Here is a 22,245-nt window from a genome sequence, read left to right as displayed (position 1 = left end):
TCACTGGCGAACCTTCTAGAAGAAGTGGATGGGAAGGTAGGGGGTGGGGTCTGGAAAAATGGATTTTGAAGAAATTTAAGAGAGACACTTTTGAGAGCGGGACAAAGAGGGGATAGGAAAAGGGGGACGGAACAGAACCGAAATAGTGAGTTTAGGATTAAAAATTAATAGTGTTTGCAAAATTGGAGCAATGATAAATAAAGTTTTTGGGTCTTGGTGGATTTTTGAAAACAGAAAAAACCGTTACGCTTTTCCATTTTCGGAAAACTCAGTTGTCAATCACCTTATTACGACTCCCCAACCCATCCTAAGTTTTCCCACTATTCAAACCCAAATTTTGAAACAGTAAAGTTCAAAACACTTTTACGTACATATGTACACATGTCTATATGCATTGTCAGAGTCTACACCCGTGACTTCTTATGAATTGATAAGAGGAAATTGATAAATTAGGCTTGTTCATTTATTCTTTGTGCTGGTCAAACAAGGAAATATATCAAAAAGAGACAAAAAGAGAAATGGTATAGTTTGAGCGGTCAAATTATGGAAAAGTGAGATGGTGAAATGATTGGGGGAGAGGATTCAAGCTAATGAAGTAATTGATTAGTTGAAAAAAAAAGAAGATTAGTTCATAGAGATTATGAAACTGTGATTTGTAGATTGATAATTAGAAAATTTCAAGAACACTGATAATTTCACATGCATGGCGCAGGCAATAGTTTTTCATGGAAGCAGTAGTTCTGTAGTTTTATAAAAATGTTTCAAATTTACCGTAAAACAGAAGATAATTTTTCACAACTAATCCATTCTCTGTTCATGGGTCTCGGTAAAACTCGTTTCATATAAATCAAAAAATGTCAAAAAGTGTGCCCCTCAGTAGTCTTTGATGTCTAGTTCTCATGGAAATGCAGCATCGAATTCGCATTTCCGGTGTCATATTCAGGCAAGTTTAGGCGAATTTATTTGCTCGAGATGCTCGACAGGAACTGCATATGAAGCAACAAATCTTCCAGAATAAGATTTTCAGCGTTCAGAGCAAAAAATTTAATTAATATGTTATCTGCAGTTAATACGGGAACAACCATGGATAAATAAGTTGAACTACTTGTTACAGAACTGAAGCTGGAAAAAATGTTGGAATACTTCTTAAAGTAGCTATCTAGCACCAAATACAGCAAACTGAAAATATTGAAAAATGTTCTTGCATGAAAATAATGAGAAAAAGAGAATCTTTGAAATTATTTGTAAACTAAACATAATATTTTGATTCAACTTAATTTTTGAGCGCACGAATGGGAAAGATAAAAAAACTAGAAGTGAAACCAATTTGCACAGTTTCAAAGTGATAAGAAACAGAAAGTTTATAGATGGTCTAGATTCTAGAGGATGTTAGCTTCCCAATTTTCTTAAAAACATATTTAAAAAGTGGGGCTTGTTGAAGGAATGTATTCAACAAGTATGTTTTATGATATGGTGAAGTTGAAACAGGAAAAAGGATCAGCGTTATGATCAAACAACGTTATTTTGTCATAATCTGAATAGAATTCACTTGATGCCACGATTTTAGAAGTTCTATTATCTTACTAAGTAGGAGAACATATCTCAAAAACTCTAGATTCTCCCCTCATTTATATAATTAATTTCAGAAAATTGTTCCTATTAGAGAATAATTAAAAAAGAATGGAAGAAGGCAAAATGAAACTGCATTATTTATATTTTATTGTCCCGTTCATGGTATATTTCTCCTATCAGAGTTTAAAACCGAGGAAGAGCTCCCAATAAGTAAGATCCCACTGGAATTGTGTACACGCTTCAAAAATTTGATAATGTTGAGAAACCGTGACATTGGTTTTTTCCACACTTGTCACAGGCCGGAAATCAAAAATATTCTCGGCCCGTTTTGAAACATGTTCTGAGAAAATTTTGAAATTTTGAATTTTTTGCATTTTTTTTTGAAAAAAGTGTAGTTTCCGACTAGTAGTTTGAAATTAAATCGAAAGGTGAATAGTCATGATAATTTAGGCACTTTTAATCCGAATTTTCGAAAATTTTCAAAAAATTGAGTTAAAAAATGAGCACCCACTTTCGAATCCGGGCAGACTCGGGCCAAGAGAAAGTTCGCAATGGCCCGGCCCGGTTTTTGACAAGTCTGGTTTTTTCTTGGTTAAAGATTATATAAATTTGAAGAATCAATACGACGAATACGACGACGCATTAATTTGGCAAGAAGTGAAGACTATTTGACGTCTAGGAGAAACAGTGAATCAGTTACTATGAAATCCCTTCCCAACCAGGAATGTGCCTTGTGAGAGGCTCCACCTAGTCTCAACTGTATACTCTAATTCGAATTCCAAGGCAATAAATAAAAATGAGTCAAACTTTGTGAAAACTCTGTATCTAACAGAAATCTAAAAATGAATTCATATTATGTTAAAGTTGAAACAAAAAACATTAAAACAAATACTGAAGACGTACTTATATAAATCTATGACTCATATTCAGAAAACAAAAGAAAAAAGAAAAAAAAAGTTTTGTAAGGGAAAATGCGTATCAAATTACTGAACGTACAACCTACGAAATGAGAGAAAAAGAGAAGGAGAGACGCAGATGGAGAAAAAAAGAAGACGAAAATGGGAAATGACATTGAAAACGATATGGGTAGAAAGGGGGAGAGACTGGGAAGAATGGTCAATGGTCAGGTTAGGTAAAAAAATAAGAGGGAGAGAGGGAAGAAGGAGGAAATGACGTGGAATATCAGAAATTTTTAATAAAATACACTGAATGAATACGAATATGAATTTGAAATATCAGGTATCAGTGAAACGGAAGTGTTAGTTGTAGAAATAAAGAGTTCCGAGTACGTTCCAGTTTTTAAATGAATTTTTGAGAGAAGTAAGAACATTTGAATTCAAAATCAATCTGAATTGCGGAATTACAAAATTTTATCTAATCGATCAAGTTTATCAACTCGATACATGCAAGATAAATGTTTTAAAACAGAAGTTATTTGATGGTGAACACAAGGTCCCGTTAAAATCAATAAAAGCGGCATAGTGAAGATTACAAAACTACTGATTGTAATTTGTTACCAAGAAATTCATCAGAAAATGAGGAGTGCGGCTGATATCAAGACCGAACCAATAGAAAATGAGTATATGAGATGAAAAAAGAACATTTGGATTCAAAAGCAATCTGAATCGTAGAATTATGAGACTTTTTTCGTTTCTTATCCAAGTATTTTACCTGTGCCACTTGAAGTCTTGTTGATTGCGACTACACATCCAGTATAAAAATAGGCTTTCCACATTTTCAACGCAATTTTTACTTTCATGAGAACTTCCACAGGGTCCACAATACTGATCAAGTTTATCTACACGACACGTGAGAAATTAATGTTCTGAAACAGCAGTTATCTAATAGTAAAAGATTATGGTAATAAAAAACCAACACATACAACGAACAAGGTTGTTGGAAATGACTTCAATCTAATGCGTTTATAATCCCCGTTTTCAAAATTTGCGAAACTTTTGACGATTTCTGGTAACGGCAAAAAACCGTTCAGTTTCATAATGGATTGACCGAGTCTCACTATATCGAGGTAACAGATAGTCTAGACATGAGACTGAAAATGTGACATTATTGATAAACTAGCGACCACAGTAGTAGGTTTTTTCTATGAGCACCACAAAATGATAGTTTCCAGAAACGGAAAAATTTTACGAAACACCGAAAAGGAGTGAAAATGGGTTTCAGAGTAAAGCACTTGGAACTATATTGAAACGGAACAATTATTCTACGAGTTATTATAAGGTTCCCTTAATTAAAATAAGAACGTTAATTGCGTCAAGCAAATATTGCAACTTGAACAATAAATGAAAAACATGAAGCTGATCGAAAAATGAAGAGTTGGTCAGGTTAGGTATTAGCACAGCCGGTTTTTTTATAACCGCGCTCTGCCGAAACCAAAACAAAATTGCGTGTGAAATTGAGGGACTCAGAGAAAAATAGACATTTTTTCAAGGGCATTTCGAAGGAGCGCAGTTGTAAGAACTAGATAGAACAAAATGATATGGTTTAATGTAAAAAGAGACGAATAAGCATTTAAATAACGCTTAAATTATCAGGTATCGTTGAAACGGAGGTGTTAGTTGAAAAAAATGAATTTGGAAATGCACTCCAATAATGAAATCAGAGGTAAAGTTTGGGACAAATTGAAACACTTTGTTGTAGAAACAATCGAAATGGGAATGATTTGGTGTTACGTCAGTATTGAAGCAGAAATTATATTGAAAATTAGAGAAAAACTTCGCATTTTCCAATCAAAACTTCAGAAAAGGAGGTGGAAGTACACATAGTTGGTTAGCTCGTGAGAATTAGTCGTTCTCTTCCACCTGACTCTAGTTTTCTTCTAGTTTTCTACTTTCGAGAGATCAAAACAAATTAATAAAGTTATATCCCTAAGGTGACAAATAAATATATTGAAACAGAAGCAATGTGAAACATAGATGCAAGATATCGTATGTTTGTAGACAACCGATAAAGATGAGATCAAAATGAAGTTAACCACCTAAAAAAATGCAATGCAAGCCCACTGAAACACGAAAATTCACCGAAAATGAGTAATTTTCATGCAGAAAGAAAGCAATTTTCATATTTAAAGCATTTTTTTATTCCAGGAAACTGGTGTATTGAACAAAATTCAACAGAACGTTTAAAAAAATGCTAAAGCTGGAACACAAAAAGTTATCCGAATTGAAGATTTTCAAAAATTTTTAGTCGTTTACCATTTTATGTATCTAACCAAGCATTGAATTAGGATTAAAATGTACGTTTCGTATGTAAACTATGAAAAACAGTAACTTTTCTCACTTTTACACAATTTTTACTTTTCAAACAACAGAATTAGGAAAATGGGTTATTCCTACAGAAAAGAAGCAATTTCTATATAAAGCAAAACTCAACAAAACGTTTAAATAAATGCTAAAGCTGGTACACAAAAAATTATCCAATTTTCAAACTTTTCGAAAAATAGTTAACCACGTTATCTATCGAACTAGATATTAAATCAGGATAAAAATGTGCGATTTCATGTAAACTATGAAAAACAGTAATCTGTCTTACTTTTCTACTATTTTTTACGTTTCAAACACCAAAAAAACTGCGAAATTCCAAAATGCCGATGTAAAAAACCACTGTTTCCACTCTTTTCCGAATAGTTTGCAATTAAAAAAAAGGAGTTGGATTTCAAAAATCAGAAAAATCAGAAATGAATTGCAAAATAGGCAACACTGATAAATAAAATAAAAGCAAAATGCGAAGAGAAACGATGAATGTTTGAAGAGGTCACAGACATTGAGACCTGACGAGAGAGTATGGAGAAGTGAGAGAGTGGTTAGAGAGAGGGAAAGCATGTTTGTCTTTTTTCCGATGGACAACCACTATAAATTGAAAAAGAAAATGGGGGAGAAGAAAAGTAGAGGGGGAGGAAGAACATGGGTATTATGTGTGTACTTTTTTGATTTGTGTCTACTAGACAGATCTTATGAGGGGGAAAGATAAATAGATGGGGAATTGTAATTGAGTAGGAAAATAAATATTGCCGATTTTTTGATTCGACGGAGGTCTAATGAGAACTAGAACAGTTTTTTTGAAAATGTTGAGAGAAATCTAGATGGAATTTACCGAAATTTGAATATGTCCGCTGACTTCAACTAATTTTTGAAACCGCGTCACGGTGTCCCAAACTACCCCATTATTCCAAAATTGATGGGGTATACATATCAACAGTAGGGTTCCATTTTTGTAGTTGACAACTTTTTTTGTATGGACACTCCCTGGAGAGTTATAATCGCTTTAAGGTGGACAGCTCAAAAATCTCAAAAGAGCATTCATAGAAAAAAGTTGTCAATTACAAAAATAAAGATCTTCTTCTGATTTATATAGCACTGACCGAACTGCTGTATTGAAGGTTTCGAATTTTTTAGAACCAATGTAAACCTTAAGAAATATAGTAGCATTTTCAAAATAGCATCAGTAGTATTATGCAATACAACTAACCTCAGCACGAATCACTCGGCATTTTTGTCTAGTGTTAGAAACCCATCAGTGTTTTGACAGTTTCACTACACTGTTAAAAAATTTAGTTTAAGCCCCCATTTCAGCCTGCGCAATAGAAAATTAGAATAACAACTTTTTAATGAAGTGAATGAAACCGCGAAAACTGTGAATTCATACAAAAGACAATATCGTTGTAGTTACCATTCAATCGACTATTTGTCAAACATTAAAGGAAACAACTGAAGATTAAGAAAATCCTAAGGAGCTATTTGAAAATATAGAAACAAAATTATTTTTTGAATAAGTGATCTCGATGACAAGACTAACCTAACACAAATGAAACCGTTAATTTTTCAAACCGATTATTAAACTGTCTAGTACTGTCCAAATTCCATTTCTAACACCACGAAGAATAAGAATTTGTGACTATTCTTAATTATATTTTCTGTTAGCTCACTGAAATCGTGAAAAGTAAAAATTTTAATTTATATTCTGCTTCATAACTTCTAGTTTTTTGGAGAGTCACGAATTTAATGATCTCATTAATGGCAATTCAAATAAAAAAATTAACCTCAAACCACAACTTTTGGAGATAGATAGTCTAAAATGGACCTATCAGTTTCTGACCACATACTCTTGAGATATCATAAACTAGTTGAACAGAACAAATAGTAAACTCAAAGTTGTGAATCAACCTAATCAAAGGGCCGCTTACCAGTGACTGTAGGGTAGGAGCTAGAGAGATAGTGGGGAGATTGCGGAGATTTCGACCAGTCCAGAAGGGGATCTGGAACATTAGAGAACATACTTGCAACGGCCCGGCCCGGCCCGGTCGGCCCGGGTCACAGTACAAAAATTTGAATTTTTTGAATTTTTTTGATTTTTTTTTATTTTTTCGCAAAAAAGTCGAATTTTCGACTATGTTTTTACATATCGACAAAACTCAAGTGTACATAGAATTTTTGACTATTTTTGATGAAAATTTCAAAAAATTTCGAAAAATTTTGTGAAAAAATTGTGCTCATTTTTTGACTCCGGGCCGGGCCGATATTTTGCAAGTATGTTAGAGAACGGTGTGGTGGTTGATCGCTTATTTCGTGTCGGAATTTTTGAAATATCAGGAAAAATAAAAAGAAATTAATACGGAATTATTATGATTTATTATATCATGCAAGATTCCGGCCCGGCCCGGCCCGGATTTGAATATTTTAACCTTTTTCACCACATTTTTTTTGCAAAAATATTTTTTCTACAAATTTTCCATATTTTTTCTCAAGGATATTTCTCAAAAACCTTTGAAATCTACAAAAAATTTTTGAACTTTTTTAGGAAAAAAAAATTGGAAAATTTTCGAAAAAAATTGAATTTTTTCAGTACTGAAATTCCGGGCCGGGCCGGAGAAATTTTGATTTTGTCCCGGCCGTTGCAAGTCTGTTTCGAAGCAGTGAACACCTTATAAATTTGGTAAATTATGTATTATGAATGGTTAGAACAGTTTTTTTTGATTTAACAATACATTCAACTTAAAAGCACATGTTTCAAATTTCCTGCCGTGAAGAAGCTTCGAAACATTATACTTTTCCCGTTTTTACAATGTGACTTTGGAAGTGGTAGATAAAAACCACTAACATGTAATTCCAAAAAGTGATAATTCATAAAATATCTTCAACTTGTATATAGGAGTTTTCACAATAATTCTCCAAAAGACGGAAAAATTCTCCATGAAAACGGTAACTTAATATGTTGTGGCGACACAGGGGTGCAAAACGCAAGGTCACGTAAACGCGCTCCGTCTCACAGCGGTTGGCACGGTGCCAAAAACAGACTTGGCGAAGTGACAAGTTCAAGTTTAGCATGTGTTTGTCGTATCTTTCACCTGTTCCAGATTATCAGAGAATGATGTGGAGGCGGGGCTTTAATGCGGTCGGAGACAACCCCGCTCCGGAAAAATCTTCCCAATCAAAGTGTATAAAATGACGGCTAAAGTGTGAGATAAGCGGTGTAACGAACAGAACACAGTTTAAAGACAATGACCCATTTATTTACGAAAGATTTAGTTAGTATAATTTATATAAGTCCAACTGAAGGAGCGGCGGCACGGAAGTTGGACGTTTGGGCGCACTCAAACAGCGGATAGAGAAACTGGCCTAAAGGGCCTAAAAAGGGCGGTTATTCACTCTCCCAATGCGTCAGTAGCGCTTGAAATAGGCTAAAATAGTCCGGAAAAATGATAGGATCTATTTTACCAAGACTTTCACACTCGTCACGTTACCGGACGACCGGAAGAGGCAACCACTACTCGGCCGGGAAGGCTGAGCAATGAGGACGCGCGGCGGCCGCTACGCGGCCGCTCGCGGCTGAGTGGAGCGCGTTTACTGACACAATGGGTTTTAGGGCGGTAATTCAAATTATAATTAATTGAATATTCCGGATAAAAGGAGATTTAAAGAGATAAATAATAAGGTGGATAAACAGATTGGAAAAAGAGATTATTAAGGCGATGATGGTCCTAGTTTTGCGGGGAAAACCACATGAGGGCCATCATTCAGCCTTTAAGTTGTCGACGAATTTGTCTTCGGGGAAATAGTTGACAACAAATGAGACATTTTTAAAAACATATTCCTATCCCAAAAACTTGTAACGGTATGATTTTTATAGTCTTTAACTTTTCTGAACAATCAGCTAAGACCAGTTTTTGGAATTACTAAATGTCTCCAATCAAAAATTTAGCATGGTTTCTGAAAAAAATGAATACTGGGAACAGTAATTTTCAGAGAAGGAATTCAGAAAAAAATTAAGAAGAATGATTCATGAAAACGAAGATTCGAATCCCGAAATAATGGATATAACGAACCGAACATACAAACAAGCAAGTGTTGAAATTGCAATGGGTTTTTGAGAATTAACTACTATATTATAATAACTAAAGTAACAATACATTTGTAAACTGCAAAATACGAGTATTGCGAAAATGATAAAAGCTATTAATAAGGCAACTTTGAAACAGCATTTTTCAGGATACATGTGTAAAGCGAAAATCGAATAGAAGAAATTAACTTCAGTATAAAAAAGTATCGAGAAATGTTCCAAACAAATTTCAGGTTTCATTGAAACAGGGAACCAATACACTTAGAGATAAGTTATGCGATAAACAAAATAACCAGCGAATGAAAAATAGAGAACGAAATTCTTGAAACATATAAAATAGTAAAAAAAGAATAAAGCCTCTAATGAGTTTTTACTTCGCTCACAGGCAGAAAAAAATATATTCTGAAAGGTTACATTTTCCAAAAAAAGTAATCAGTTTCAATATCATGATATTGTCTACAGGTTTAAAATAATAAATTCGTTTACAGAATCTCAAAATATAGTAGAAAGAATTGATAGTTTAAACCTCGAGCGACGAACTCTGGACATTGATTACGGTCAAAAAATGCTACAGTAATAACTGTAATATTTGTAAAACATGGAAAACAGTTGTTCTCAAATGATAGTTACCAAGAAACGAGTAGTCAATGAAAAGTGACTTTTTTGGGAAAGTTAAGTTTTTCAGACAAATGGATTATAGTCATGCTCCGGAAACATAATCATATAAAAATTATATCAGTTTCTTCATAGTGCCTTAGCTTAATGAAGATTCGTGAAAATTCAATTTTCAAGACAGTCTAAATTTTCAGAATTACCTATAAAGCCTTGATACAAGAATTGATTACTAGTAAAATCAGGCTTGATTAAAAAAAGGTAGACAGTATTTAATAATGCTATTTATTTTAAATTCACAACACTCTGCCGCAGGGTGTTAAAGCCGCATGTTCGAAATGGTCTCGAAGCGAAAAACATTATTTGCATTTATTTTTAGACCTGCAAAGCTCAAAAATACGGTATTTAATCTTTTTCAACTACGAAACCATTCCGCGAAATTTCCAATAAATTAGATGCGCTTTTCACACATGCGGCGGAGTGTTCTGAATTTATAATAGTACGGGAAACTACAGGTAACAAAGTGGGGAATCGACCTATTACCATCCTAATAATATCGTCAACTAAATAGAATATCTGAAACTGGCGTGTTTTTTTTTCAGTTTCACTAGTTTCCTAAGTTCTACTAAAAGTTTCTGAAATAATTTGATTCTTGTTCGTGTACATATTCACCATAAACATGGAAAAGGTCAGTTCGATTCTGAAATTCCCCGGAAAAACTGAAAACCGCGCCTTGATATTTCAAAATTCCAGGCGGCACCTCAATTTCTGCCGAAAAAACCCAAAAACGAGGCAAAACTGACAGAGACCTCTTTGTCTTTCAAAAAAAAAAGACACACACATAACGGAAGATAGAAATGGATGGATATGAGCTCAATGATGTGGAAGTATGAATAGTTGATGATGAGAAGGGGAAGAAGAGAATGGAGATGATGATCGACATATTTGGGATTGAAGGAGAAATAGCAACAAAAAAGTTGTCAATGAGTATTAGCTCAGCATCGTACAATTGCGCTCCACCGAAATGCCCTTGAAAAATGTCTCTTTTTCTCTGAGTCTATCAATTTCGCACACAATTTACTTCGGCCTCGGTAGAGCGCATTTGTAAAATTGTGCCGTGATAATATACTGAGAGAAATGAAAAATTAGGTCAAGACACTGAGTGTTGATCGATGAGAAATAAATATGTTTATCCGTAAAAAAAGTTTATCCGTGAAAAATAAAGATGATGTTTTAACAAAACTGACTAAGAGAGTGACTAACTATTGTTTTCATAATAGCCTTTCTGAATCGAACTTTCAACAAACAAATTCAAAAAGTATTACCGTAACATTAGGTCCATTGGTAACAGTTTATTATTCAAAGAAATATTGAAATACAATCTTCTTCTACAATACACTTCACATTTCCAAAACAATCTTCAAAAAATTACTGTTACATAATACTTATCTGTAACAGTAAAAATTGGGAAAAACAGTCATTCTCGGAAATGAGATAGTAAATTCACAGTCTGCCGCCGGGGGGTGTTAAAGGCGCATGGAATTTGTTTGGATGGGTCTCGTAGTTGAAATGGGTGAAAACCGTACTAAAAATGTTTAAAGCCGTAGTAGAGTACCGTTCTTCAGTTATTTCAACTACGAGACCCATCCGAACAAATTCCATGCGCCTTTAACACCCCCGGCGGCAGACTGTGAATTTATAATAGCAATATGTTGCATTTTTAGAAAGGAAGTTTTTCAGTCGTGACGTGTTGCAATTTTTTTCAAAGTACCAGTGCATTCTAAATTCTGGAACACGTTGTGTCTTATCGAATATTTAGACTGAACAGAATTCTGATATAACTAAAGCTTCGTTATTAATGAAACATTGATGAAGTCATAATATGTAAACTTTGAAACAGAAAAAAAGATAGAATCAAAAACTCTGACTGTGTTTACGGTTTCAGTAAGTAAGTATAGAAACTTGACTGCATTTACATAATATTATAAAAATTGGACACTTTCTAAATTCACTGTTCCTAAGAATTTTCAAATTGGGAGTATTGCAAACAAACGATAGTCTTCCGATCAAACAAATCTTTACTATTAACAAACGCAAACGGCTGTATGTTTGTGTGTCTGTCGCCGATCCTACCGCCCTTCCTACTGAACCGATTTTCTTCAAATTTGGACCAAAAGATCAAAAATTTTCTCTTAATGATGCCCGTCTATTTTTTTAGTTAGTATAGGTCTCGACTAGGTCACTAGGTAAAAAAACGTGGTTTTCAAGCCTTTCAGTGGCTTTTGTTTCCGAAATAGGGAAATAGGAGTTCACGGGGGAAATAATTATAGAACATTTTCATTCTTCAAATGAATTCATTTCTTCAAATTTTCAACACGGGTGGTGTAAAAAAAGAGGTTGAGCAGCCGTTAGGCTGCGTTAACCGACTGGTTTCATATTATTTCCCAAATTTCCAAAAAAAGTGAACAAAAAACCTCGACAAAACTTTATTTCCAGATTGGAAAATAAGATAAGACACGGAGAAGAAAAAAGAGGAGAAAGGTCTCTTTGTATTCTTCAAACTCTCAACAAGATAGAAAAGAGAAGAAGAAAAAGTATATGTATTGCATCTTTTGAAAAACAAATTCCTCTCTCTTTTTTTTCTTTTTTGAAGATTTGTTCCAGTTGTAAACAAAAATGAGAAGGGGGAAAAGAGAGTTTTAGTGGGAATGGTTGAAGCGAGAGGTTTTTGAACTTTTGACGAAGTGCTTCCTTTTTATTTTTCTATTAAAAATAGATGAAATGTGAAAAAGTGCTGTTTCAAGTAGTTTTTATCTATTTTTAGGGTGAAACGGTGCCGTTTGACGAAAACACCTCGGGATATTGAGCACTTCTAAAAAATTCGAATTCCGTTTCACATACTCTAGAACAAGAGGAATCCCTCTGACATGCATTCAGTGAAATTGAGCCTTTCCTTTTTTAATACCGTAATGTTGAACTGCAACCACTTACCAAAAAACTCTTCAAATAACTGAAACATTCAAAATAGTAGGAAACCTGTTATTTGATCTTACTAACATACTGTCATTGTGAAATAAAAAAAAATCAGTTTCAAGAAACTGTAAAAAATGTTTTACAGTTTTTTGTGTCAGTCTATGAAGAGATTTCCAATCTTAATGACTGGATACACGAGGGTGTTTTTTGGGACTTTGAAAGGCCATAACTTGTTTCATACCGATTTTCAGCCCAATTACCTAGAGGAATTCTTCTTTTCTCTAAAATTTAGAATCGATTCATATAAAAACTCGAAACGTTTCGATTACTTCTCCACTTCTTTATAAAAAGATGTTACTAATTTTGAAATAATTATTACATGAAATAAAGAGCATGAAACAGTAGAATAACAATTTTCAGTACTTGTTTTAACATCTGATTTTGAGGCATTTTAACCAAACCTATTTCACTGAAAAGATAAAACTCCTAAAGATCCTGTGGAAATAGTTATAAAAAGATTTACGATAAAAAGAAAGTTGAAGTTCTGATAACAAAACGTGCTTCACAAGATGTGTACCAGAATTATCCAACACAAATAATTATATTGAAACACGAATTGTTAGAGCAATTTTCAAGTGAGCTACGTGAGATGAGTGAGATGCTAAACGGAATGCTGTTTTTGAAACGGCGGAAGGCGGGAGGCGGAAACCGGAATTTAAAACTTTCAATGGAGAGCAGAAGGAGGAGTTCCGCTCAACCCTATTCTGGGCTGAATGTACAGTACATGAGTAGTTGCTCCATTTCACAGCTCAATTATGGAACAGCAACTCAAAAAAATATTGGCAAACAGAGTAACTACGATTGAAAAATAACTCATTGATACACAATGGCTGAAACAGAACTGAATAGTTTCGTCATTTCTTTTACATTCTGACAACTTGGGGTCCTTCAATGAATGATTTTTTGACCCATCTCTTCCCAATATAATCCCTGCTAAGGAAAACGTGGATTAACTTGTTCCACAAAATGAAAAGGAGAAAAAAAAGGAAAAAGAAAAGAAGAATTGTTAAAAATGGCAAGAATTATTGAGCAGTGCACGTTTTATTGAATGTATGTGCCCTGTTGCTATTGGTGCATCACCAAAGGTTCCTAGGGAACGGAATGGAAGAAAATTGGTGTCCCCGGCAGAAAAAAATTGGAGACTAGACATAGAAACTTCCTCAAGTAATCTCAACATGTTTCAAAATCTTCATTAAAAAATTTAAAAAAAGAAGAAAAGCTATTCATTTGTCTGCTCTAGTGGGATATGCAGATGTAAATTGGTGTAACCTGTGAATTTTTATTTGAATTTGTACAACTTTAAACTGACTCAATTGAAGCAAACTTTTATTGAAAAACTGCAAGTATCGGATTTATATGCTTATTTTTGCCCAAAGGTGTTCACTGTGTTTGGAAATTGATAGACAATACTTAGTAAATTCAATCGGAACCATCCAGATATTTCTAAATGGGACTTTTTGACCGAATTTTCAATAACGAGTTTAGTTGGATCAAGATCTTTCTTACATACATCGACATGTATACTTTACAAGTAACTTTAGTGAAATGCATCAGAAAGCTTTCTTAAAATCGGGAAAAAATCGCTAGTTTGGTTGTAAGAGGAGTTAGACCAAACTGAACATCCACTAGTATGTAGCCTTCTCTTCTAGAATTATTGAAACATAAAACCTTATCAAAATAAACAAAACATGATTATATGCTTAATGTTGGGTTTCCTAAACTAGGATGTCAATTGAAAAACCTACTGAATTTTTTTTTTAACTAGATTTCTGAAGAAACCCCTTGGCAAAAACTCTACACTATACTCTTTTTTAACATTCTTTCCCAAAGAATCCTTCACAAAACAGCAAAATATTTTCAAAAAAGGTACAACATGTATGATATGTTGTTAATTGTGCATCCTCCACGGTTTCTAGGAAACAGAATGGAAGAAAAACTAGTGTCTCCAGCAAATTGTAGGTTGTGAACGTAGTTGTTACAAGTTTATGTAAAATTGTTGTAACCAATAAATTTTTTATTTGAATCATACAACATCAAATTGGCTCAACTGAAAATATTGGTTTGATAAGCTTGCAAGTTTTTCGTAATTTTGTTTTTCTATAATAATTTTGTTCCATAGTGCTCAAAACTAAATAAATTCAATCTGAACCGTCTTGATATTTTTAACAGGAGAGGAACAGTAAGATCTTTAACATTTACTTACTAGTGTTTCAATAAAACCTTTTGACCAAATTGTCAATAGCGAGTTCCGTTCTAAAATAATCTGCATTCGCCGACGTGTACACTTTACAAGTAAAAAATTCAACATAAAACTCCTGAAATCAATAAAAACCTCTTTGGGGATAAACGAAGATTAACATCCACCATGGAGATACAACTGTTTTGAGTATAATTCAAAGCCTAATGGAAATTTCAGTAAATAAATCAGCAAAAAGCAAACTCAATCCAAATCATTTGAGTGCAACAGTCCGATTTTTTCAAAAAACTCGAATGAATTATCTTGGAAAAGGATAACTAACCAGTCAGAAAATCCAAAATTGCAATTTTCAGCCGTTCTTGAATCAAAATTCTATTTTGCGCTCTACTCCGCTTTTTTGGACTTCATTTTAAGCGAATCGGAAATTTTGAACACAAAATAATGGCATCTCGAAATTAAGAAAAACGTGATTACAAGCTTGATTTTGGGTACCAAAAAAGAAAATTTCTTATCCGGAAGTCGGAAGTCGGAATTCCATGCAACTCTGATGTTTACCACATCAATTGAAAAACCTACTGAAATTACTCAGAAAAAACTAGATTTCTAAAGAAACCCCTTCGGCAAAATTCCATTTTTCTTTTGTTTTCCAAAGTTGTTCAAACCAAACATAATATTATAGATTTTTAAAAATATTCCTTCCCAAAGAACCCTCACAAAACAGAAAAATATTTTCAAAAAAGGTGTAAAAAAGTAAAAAAAAAAAGTCAAAACGAAAGTTGCCGGGGTCCTTTTTCTAAAGGGACAGCTGGCCATTTCTCTCTCAAACTGTCTGCGTCTCTTCACCTCCTGTATTCTCTAGTTTGGATTGAAAGTGCAATGGAATGAGAGAGAAGAGGGTGCAGAGAGAAAGAGAAAAATGAGGGATAGGGACCGGGAAGAAATGTTTTATGACCTCTTTCTTCATCTTCACCCTAAACAATTGCTTCAAAATTGAAAAAGCAACATTTGACAATTAATTGAAACTGAAAATTCATTACCAATTATGTTTTTACATCTATGCTCCGCCCCTTTTTTTTAGAATCTTTCAATGCTTTAACACGAATAAAATCGGCTTCTCTCGGTTTTTTTGTCGGTTTGATTCAATTTTGGTTATCAGGAGCTAACTGATATCCCAGTCATGCTCAAGTGTGCTTACTAAGATCTGCAATTCTTAAAACTGGAAACTTTATTCATGTAAAATGCATGTAAATATTGTGAATATTGCGTTTTAGAATGATAATTCACAGAAAAAGTAATCAAAATTTGATGGAAAAATTACATTCTAATTAGCGCTCTAATTGGAACAATATTTCACTTTCAACACAGAAGAATAATTCGCCAATGACAAAGTCTCTAATAATGGAACACTGAGACAGTTATTTCTGGTTCCCCGCAGAATAAACACAAAGTCGTAGAGAACCACGAAAAACGAGGAATGACATTACCAGTACTTATTTGAATTGGAGAAAACAGTCAACACTTACGATTAACTTACAAAAATTAATATTTGGAATTTACAACAAAATAAAAATCCTCGTCATGTTTTCAAAAATGAATTCAGGTGCCCAGAAAATCCCAGGTTCGTGGTGCGCTGCCATTTAATTTGAAGTCGGCAAGTACCTTTAAGGAAGAACCTTCGGTCGTCGCCACCGATTTTCGGAAATTTCCAACTCTTTGCAGGAACAAAAACATGCCACTAGCACGCGTTGATTATGCTAATTAAGGTGTTATGCTTATCTCCCCATAAAGCTTTGGAAATTTCCCGAAAATTGATGACGAGCCAAATTTTTTTATAGAAAGTGGGTCGCGTCATGAATCACTAAATTGCAATTAAAATTCATTCACAGCATATCTGTATCTGAAGAAACCGTGTTCATTCATCGAAGGTATCAACACCGTTCTCTTTTCTCTAGATCTATATTAGCCTAGCACTATTGCACAGATCCAATCTAGGGGATCGTGTTATAGTCTAACCGATCGTATCGAGAGAACACAATGATCTCTAAAAACTAGTACTGTTTCGATTACCTATAATTTCTGGATTTTTTAAATTGGTACAGTACAAATGGGATTGCCTGTCAAACTCCCCGCTTGACACTGTCTTCGAGGAGAGTCACGGTGCCATAGAATGGCTCCGCTTAATGCTTCGAAAAAAGGCCGTGAAGCCAAACACAAAGTCGTAGATAACAACGAAGTATGCTCACAATAAAAGTGAACATGGAATGGCATTGCCAGTACGTATTCGAATTAAAAGAAACAGTAATATTGCTCTCACTATTAATTCAAAAATTGATTAGTAGGCATTTATGATACTAATGAAACAGTGATGACTCGTGTTTTCAAAGGTGAATTCAACCAACCACAGCCAGAGTAGATGGGCCGTCATTTAATTTTGAGTTTGCAGGTACCATAAAAGGAAGAACCTGGAGTCGACTGTGAGACAGCTCTTGTTTAGTTTCAGTTTCAAATCTGTCTGTAAGTCGCTGATTCTTTTTTTAATAAAATGTGTAAAACTAAGAAAAGTCATGAATTAAATAATTGCAATTGAAATGCATTCACAGCATATCTGTATCTGAAGAAACTGTGATTGTTTATTGAGACCAAAAATGGACCCAACCCGATATGAAGTACAGTCAGTTGCATATTTGAACGTTTTCATTATTAAAACGAGTCAATTGTGTTTGATGAACAAAAATTGTGTTTTTGTATTTGAAACCCGCAAAATTATAGAATTCGTTCGTAGTTTGAAAACTGAACTGTCGTCATTATCCAAAACCTAAAATATGTCATAAATACTCTTAACGTTCAGACACCACATCCTTTCTACCGACCCTTTTTTTTATCTTACCCGCCCAGCCCGCTCTTCAATACTCCGCCCCTTTTTTCCCCTCATCCAAAAACACCTGGAAATGTCTTATAAAAGTTTCTGTTCCAAATTTCCATAAAATTTATCCGCTTTATCTATAAAGTTGATTAAGGGACGATAAAGGATAGCGTCAAACAATACTTGCAAACCGCGCCGGCGTGTAATGCTCCTCAAACTGAGTTTTATGAGCTGAAAAATATACCAAAATGTAGATCTCGACGAGATCTATGTCCGTAACCTACTACGGGCCGGATGGCTAAAAATCTATGTCCGTAACCTACTACGGGCCGGATGGCTACTCGTTAATGTGCCACAGGTTGAGAAAAAGTGACAAAAAACGCGAAAAGGGAAAAAAGTGATTCTAGCGCGGCCCGCGACACGCCCATAATATTGACTTATCGAAAATTGATAATCTTCAAAAACTAAATATTTTTCTGAACTTCCGTTTCAATATCCCTATAGATGCAGAGAAGACTTATCCATTTCAATGAAAATGGAAATTGGCTGAATATTATTTAGGTAATGACTCCAAATCAACCTGGCGCGCCTTGGACGCAAAAGTTGTTTTTGAAAACACCTCTATTTCTCCCTCTTCCTTTATACTTCAGTGTTATGATGTATTTCTATTTACATTTCAGTTTTTTCCTCCTCCCTCTATGTTTACTTTTTCTCTTTTTTCTTTATTTACACAGACTCCTTTTCACCCTCTTTTCAGTATCACACAAACCATTTTCACTCCTTTTTTCTCCTTTCCCCTCATTTTACCTTTCGTTTCGATGAACTTTTTCGTGTTTCATAACTTTTATGTAAAATTTTTTTGAATTTTCCAGTTATTTTTTATCGAAGAGATAGATTTCAGATAAAAAATGAATTTGGAAAAGGAAGCGCCATATTTTGGGATGTATGGGAACAATTATTTGAGTCCGAGATATATTGTGAGTTTTAATTTTTACAAGTAAGAATCCCTTATTGATAGTATCAACAGAAAAAACACCCACCAATAATAAAAAAATGTGGAGCAAAAAATGTTTTGAGTTTCAGCAATACGATAAGATAACAATTTTTCAAAAAATATGATAAAATATTTCAGAAATACCAAGGCAAAAAAGTTCCGGATAGTTTTCGAAAGAACCTTTAAATACTTTGGTAATTTCTACAATTTCTTCTAATTCTATACTCAAAATCAGGTTTTTGGGGGTCTGTCCACGAAATGCTTACAGTTTTTATACAATTTCAAGATTTTTGCCTCCGAATACCGAATTTTTCAGACCGTTTTCTTGAATTTTTTAATCGAGTTCTTGGTTTTTTTTTCGCTCAAACATTTTCGAAAATTGTTTTTTTTTTCACACAGTCCTGGTCCCAATCTCTAAGTAATCACTTTTCCAGGTCACGTCCCCTACCCCATCCTATCTTGTTCAATCAGGATACCCTGAATCCGATTACAACTCTCATTCACCGATGTCGTCGAGTGAAAGTCAGGCGCCCACTTATTATCAGATTCGTGAGTTTTTTTTAGTTGTCAATGACTATGAACGAATATCCCGTTTCATTTTGGGCTTATATTTTTGAGATGAAACTGTGAAATCAGTAGGAGTCGTCAAGAAAAAATATCATCACAACCTTTTTCAGAACCCCCATCACCTGGAGAAATGGTGATAGTTCGAACAACGACAGTCACCAGGAATACCACTTCTATCCAGCCTGTTCATTCTACGTTTTGATTTTCTTTGTTGGAATTTTGAACTTTATAATAAAACAAATTAAAATAATTGAGGAATCAGCAAACCGAACATGATGTCGGGGCTAAACAAGTTTATAAAATAATTCTGAAACATAACATTTTATCAAGATTCAACTTGAGATCACTATTTGTTCATAATCACATTTTCTGTTTCAACTAGATGATTTTTCAGACAGCTGACTGTTTTAGTGCTACGATTTTGACTCTTACGGTATCAACACCGTTCTCTTTTCTCTAGATCTATATTAGCTTAAACACTATTGCACAGAGCCAATCTAGGGTATCGCGTTATTGGTTAACCGATCGTATCGAGAGAGCACAATGATATCTAAAAACTCACAGAGGTCCAGTAACAATAATACAATACTGGACTAGAGTGTCGACGAAACACTCAAATTCACGATTTTGGCTCGACTCGGTTTGTCCCGATTCGTCTCGCACTCTGTCGCGTGACACCGAACCGAACCGAGACAGAGTACGAGACGAAACGGGACGAACCGAGACCGAATTCTCGCGAGACTCGCATGAACTCTCGCTACTCGCGGGACACGGTGACTCGCGAGGCGACACTCTATACTGGATCACTCCTGTTTTCATGAGGTATTTACAGGGTGGCTAATAAGTATACAACGCCACTAATTCTTGGATATTCGGCGGGAAAACGCGTGAATCAACAAAAAAACGTTATGAATAGTTGGAATGTTCAAAATAGATTTAGTATACAAAAGGAATTCGAAGTTGGATACTTTGCCTTTGATACAGACCATCAGACGTAAGACGCCAAAATCGCCTGTGCGCCGCGTATCGGGCGTGATCTGGACTTATGATAAACATTTTATTATTGAACCTTTTTCCAACCGTCAAAAGCAGAAACTTTTGTTATCAAAAGGTGATAGTAGGTCCCCTTAACGTCACCAGGCCTATGACCACCTTTTTTCTCAAACTGTGTTGGCATGGGCCGCGGTGAAATCTTACGGTAGAACTTCGTTAGTTTTCATTGTAAAAAATGCGAAAATCAACTCGGGGTCTTCCAAAACTTGGTTTTGAAGGATGTTTTGTTCCTCTGTACAGCTCAAAAATCTACTGGACGCTTTTTCATTTTTCAACAAGATTGGGCTACTTACCACAGTTCCAAATCAACAAAATTCATCATCTCTCTCATGTCCCTGGCTTCTGGAATAACGACTTTAGGCCTTCCTCGTCGGCGGATCTGAGTCCGATGGATTTCATCGTATGGGAATATTTGAAGAGCAAGTTCTCAGGAATCTCCTACAACATGGCCGTTGTTCTCAAGACCGTCCTTCAGAAGATATGGGACGAAGTCGACGTCGACTACCTGCGGCGCACAGGCGATTTTGGCGTCTTACGTCTGATGGTCTGTATCAAAGCAAAAGTATCCAACTTCGAATTCCTTTTGTATACTAAATCTATTTTGAACATTCCAACTATTCATAACGTTTTTTTGTTGATTCACGCGTTTTCCCGCCGAATATCCAAGAATTAGTGGCGTTGTATACTTATTAGCCACCCTGTATATGAGAACCAATAGTCATGGTTCACGTCGTTTGTTGTTTCATTCTCATGATGTTTCATTATATTCAAAGAAGTCTACATACAAATGAAAACTTCTCCCGTTTCAAGATGTTCATTTTTCAGACACCATCTGGCTCAGAAAGTGCAATCAATTTTTGATTGAACGAGTTTTACACGTATCAAATGTCGAAAATTGGTACTGTTTCGAATATCGATGATATTTGGATGTTTTTAATTGATACGGTACAAATGGGATTATAAAGTCACTGAGTTAGAAACGTTGGAAAGCCTGTGAGACTTTTCTTGTAATAGTTTTATTCTAGCCTCTTTTTTTTCAAAGTGTGGAAATTTATTAGTAACTCAATGGTGCTTAGGGCTGTTACAACAGGCGTTTTACGGCGGCAATCGCCGGTTTCATTTCCGGCGATTGTCGCCCACGCCGGAAATGAAAACGGCGATTGCGGCAAATACAAATTTTAAAACCGGCGTTTAACGCCGGTTTTTATCATTTTCATTCATTTTCAGTATATATTGCCACAAGTAACATCCCTAATGGTGCTATAAACTTGATAGAAGTTCAACAGAAAATGATTTTCTTGTATTAATATGTTCCTTTCGCCTTCGATATTTAGCTACCGAGGTAAGACTGAGAAAAATTGTAATAGGTTCATCAATTGTTCATGTATGGATGTTTCGTAACTTTGAATTCCTAAACCGGGGATTTAAAAAAATGTACAGCTTCATCAATAGGATAAACATAAGTTAACGCAGGCAAGCGGATTGTTGCTAGATTTTAAAACATGGACAAAATGGTGTTTCACATTTTTCAGAAATTTGAATCAACATATGATTTTCACTTGGAGAGCTATTGGGTAACCTTGAATTACATAAAAAACGACATAACCTACATACAGTGCGCGTCATAAATATGTGCCACCCCCCAAAAATGGGTGTCCCGTGGAAACGAAAGATTTTCGGAAAAAATGATTGTTATAATCAAATTCAGCATGCAAAAAAACCTATGTTTAGAAGTTTTTACGAAAATCTGCCGAAAAATAAGGCCAAGCCACAAAAAAATCGAAAAAACGACCGCGTCATAAATATGTGCCACCTCGCAAAAATTGAAGATGTGTTCAACTTTTCGGATTTTTTTCGAAGTTTTCGAAACTTTTCTGGTATTTAATTGATTGTTTACTTTAAAACAATTAATGTTACCACATTTTTCATTTGATATTCATTTATTCACAAAAAAAATTTAAGCGATAATAGCAAAATTGTCGTATTTTTAGGGTTATTGAG

General features: G+C 34.6%; 1 protein-coding gene across 1 annotated transcript; it reads left to right on the top strand.

Annotated features, from left to right (window-relative positions):
• Positions 1 to 18,538: 18,538 nt before the first annotated feature.
• GCK72_012103 (uncharacterized protein) lies at positions 18,539 to 19,393 on the top strand (the record flags this gene model as incomplete). The annotated part of the gene is made up of 3 exons (XM_053728847.1): positions 18,539 to 18,607; positions 19,059 to 19,173; positions 19,302 to 19,393. The coding sequence occupies 3 exons, from the start codon at positions 18,539 to 18,541 to the stop codon at positions 19,391 to 19,393; spliced, it is 276 nt and encodes a 91-aa protein (XP_053583619.1).
• Between the last annotated feature and the right edge of the window lie 2,852 nt (positions 19,394 to 22,245).

Source organism: Caenorhabditis remanei, chromosome IV, assembly GCF_010183535.1.
Source record: "Caenorhabditis remanei strain PX506 chromosome IV, whole genome shotgun sequence".
NCBI lineage: Eukaryota > Metazoa > Nematoda > Chromadorea > Rhabditida > Rhabditidae > Caenorhabditis > Caenorhabditis remanei.
Note: the sequence above shows the minus strand (reverse complement) of the source record. Positions and strands in the feature narration are given on the sequence as shown.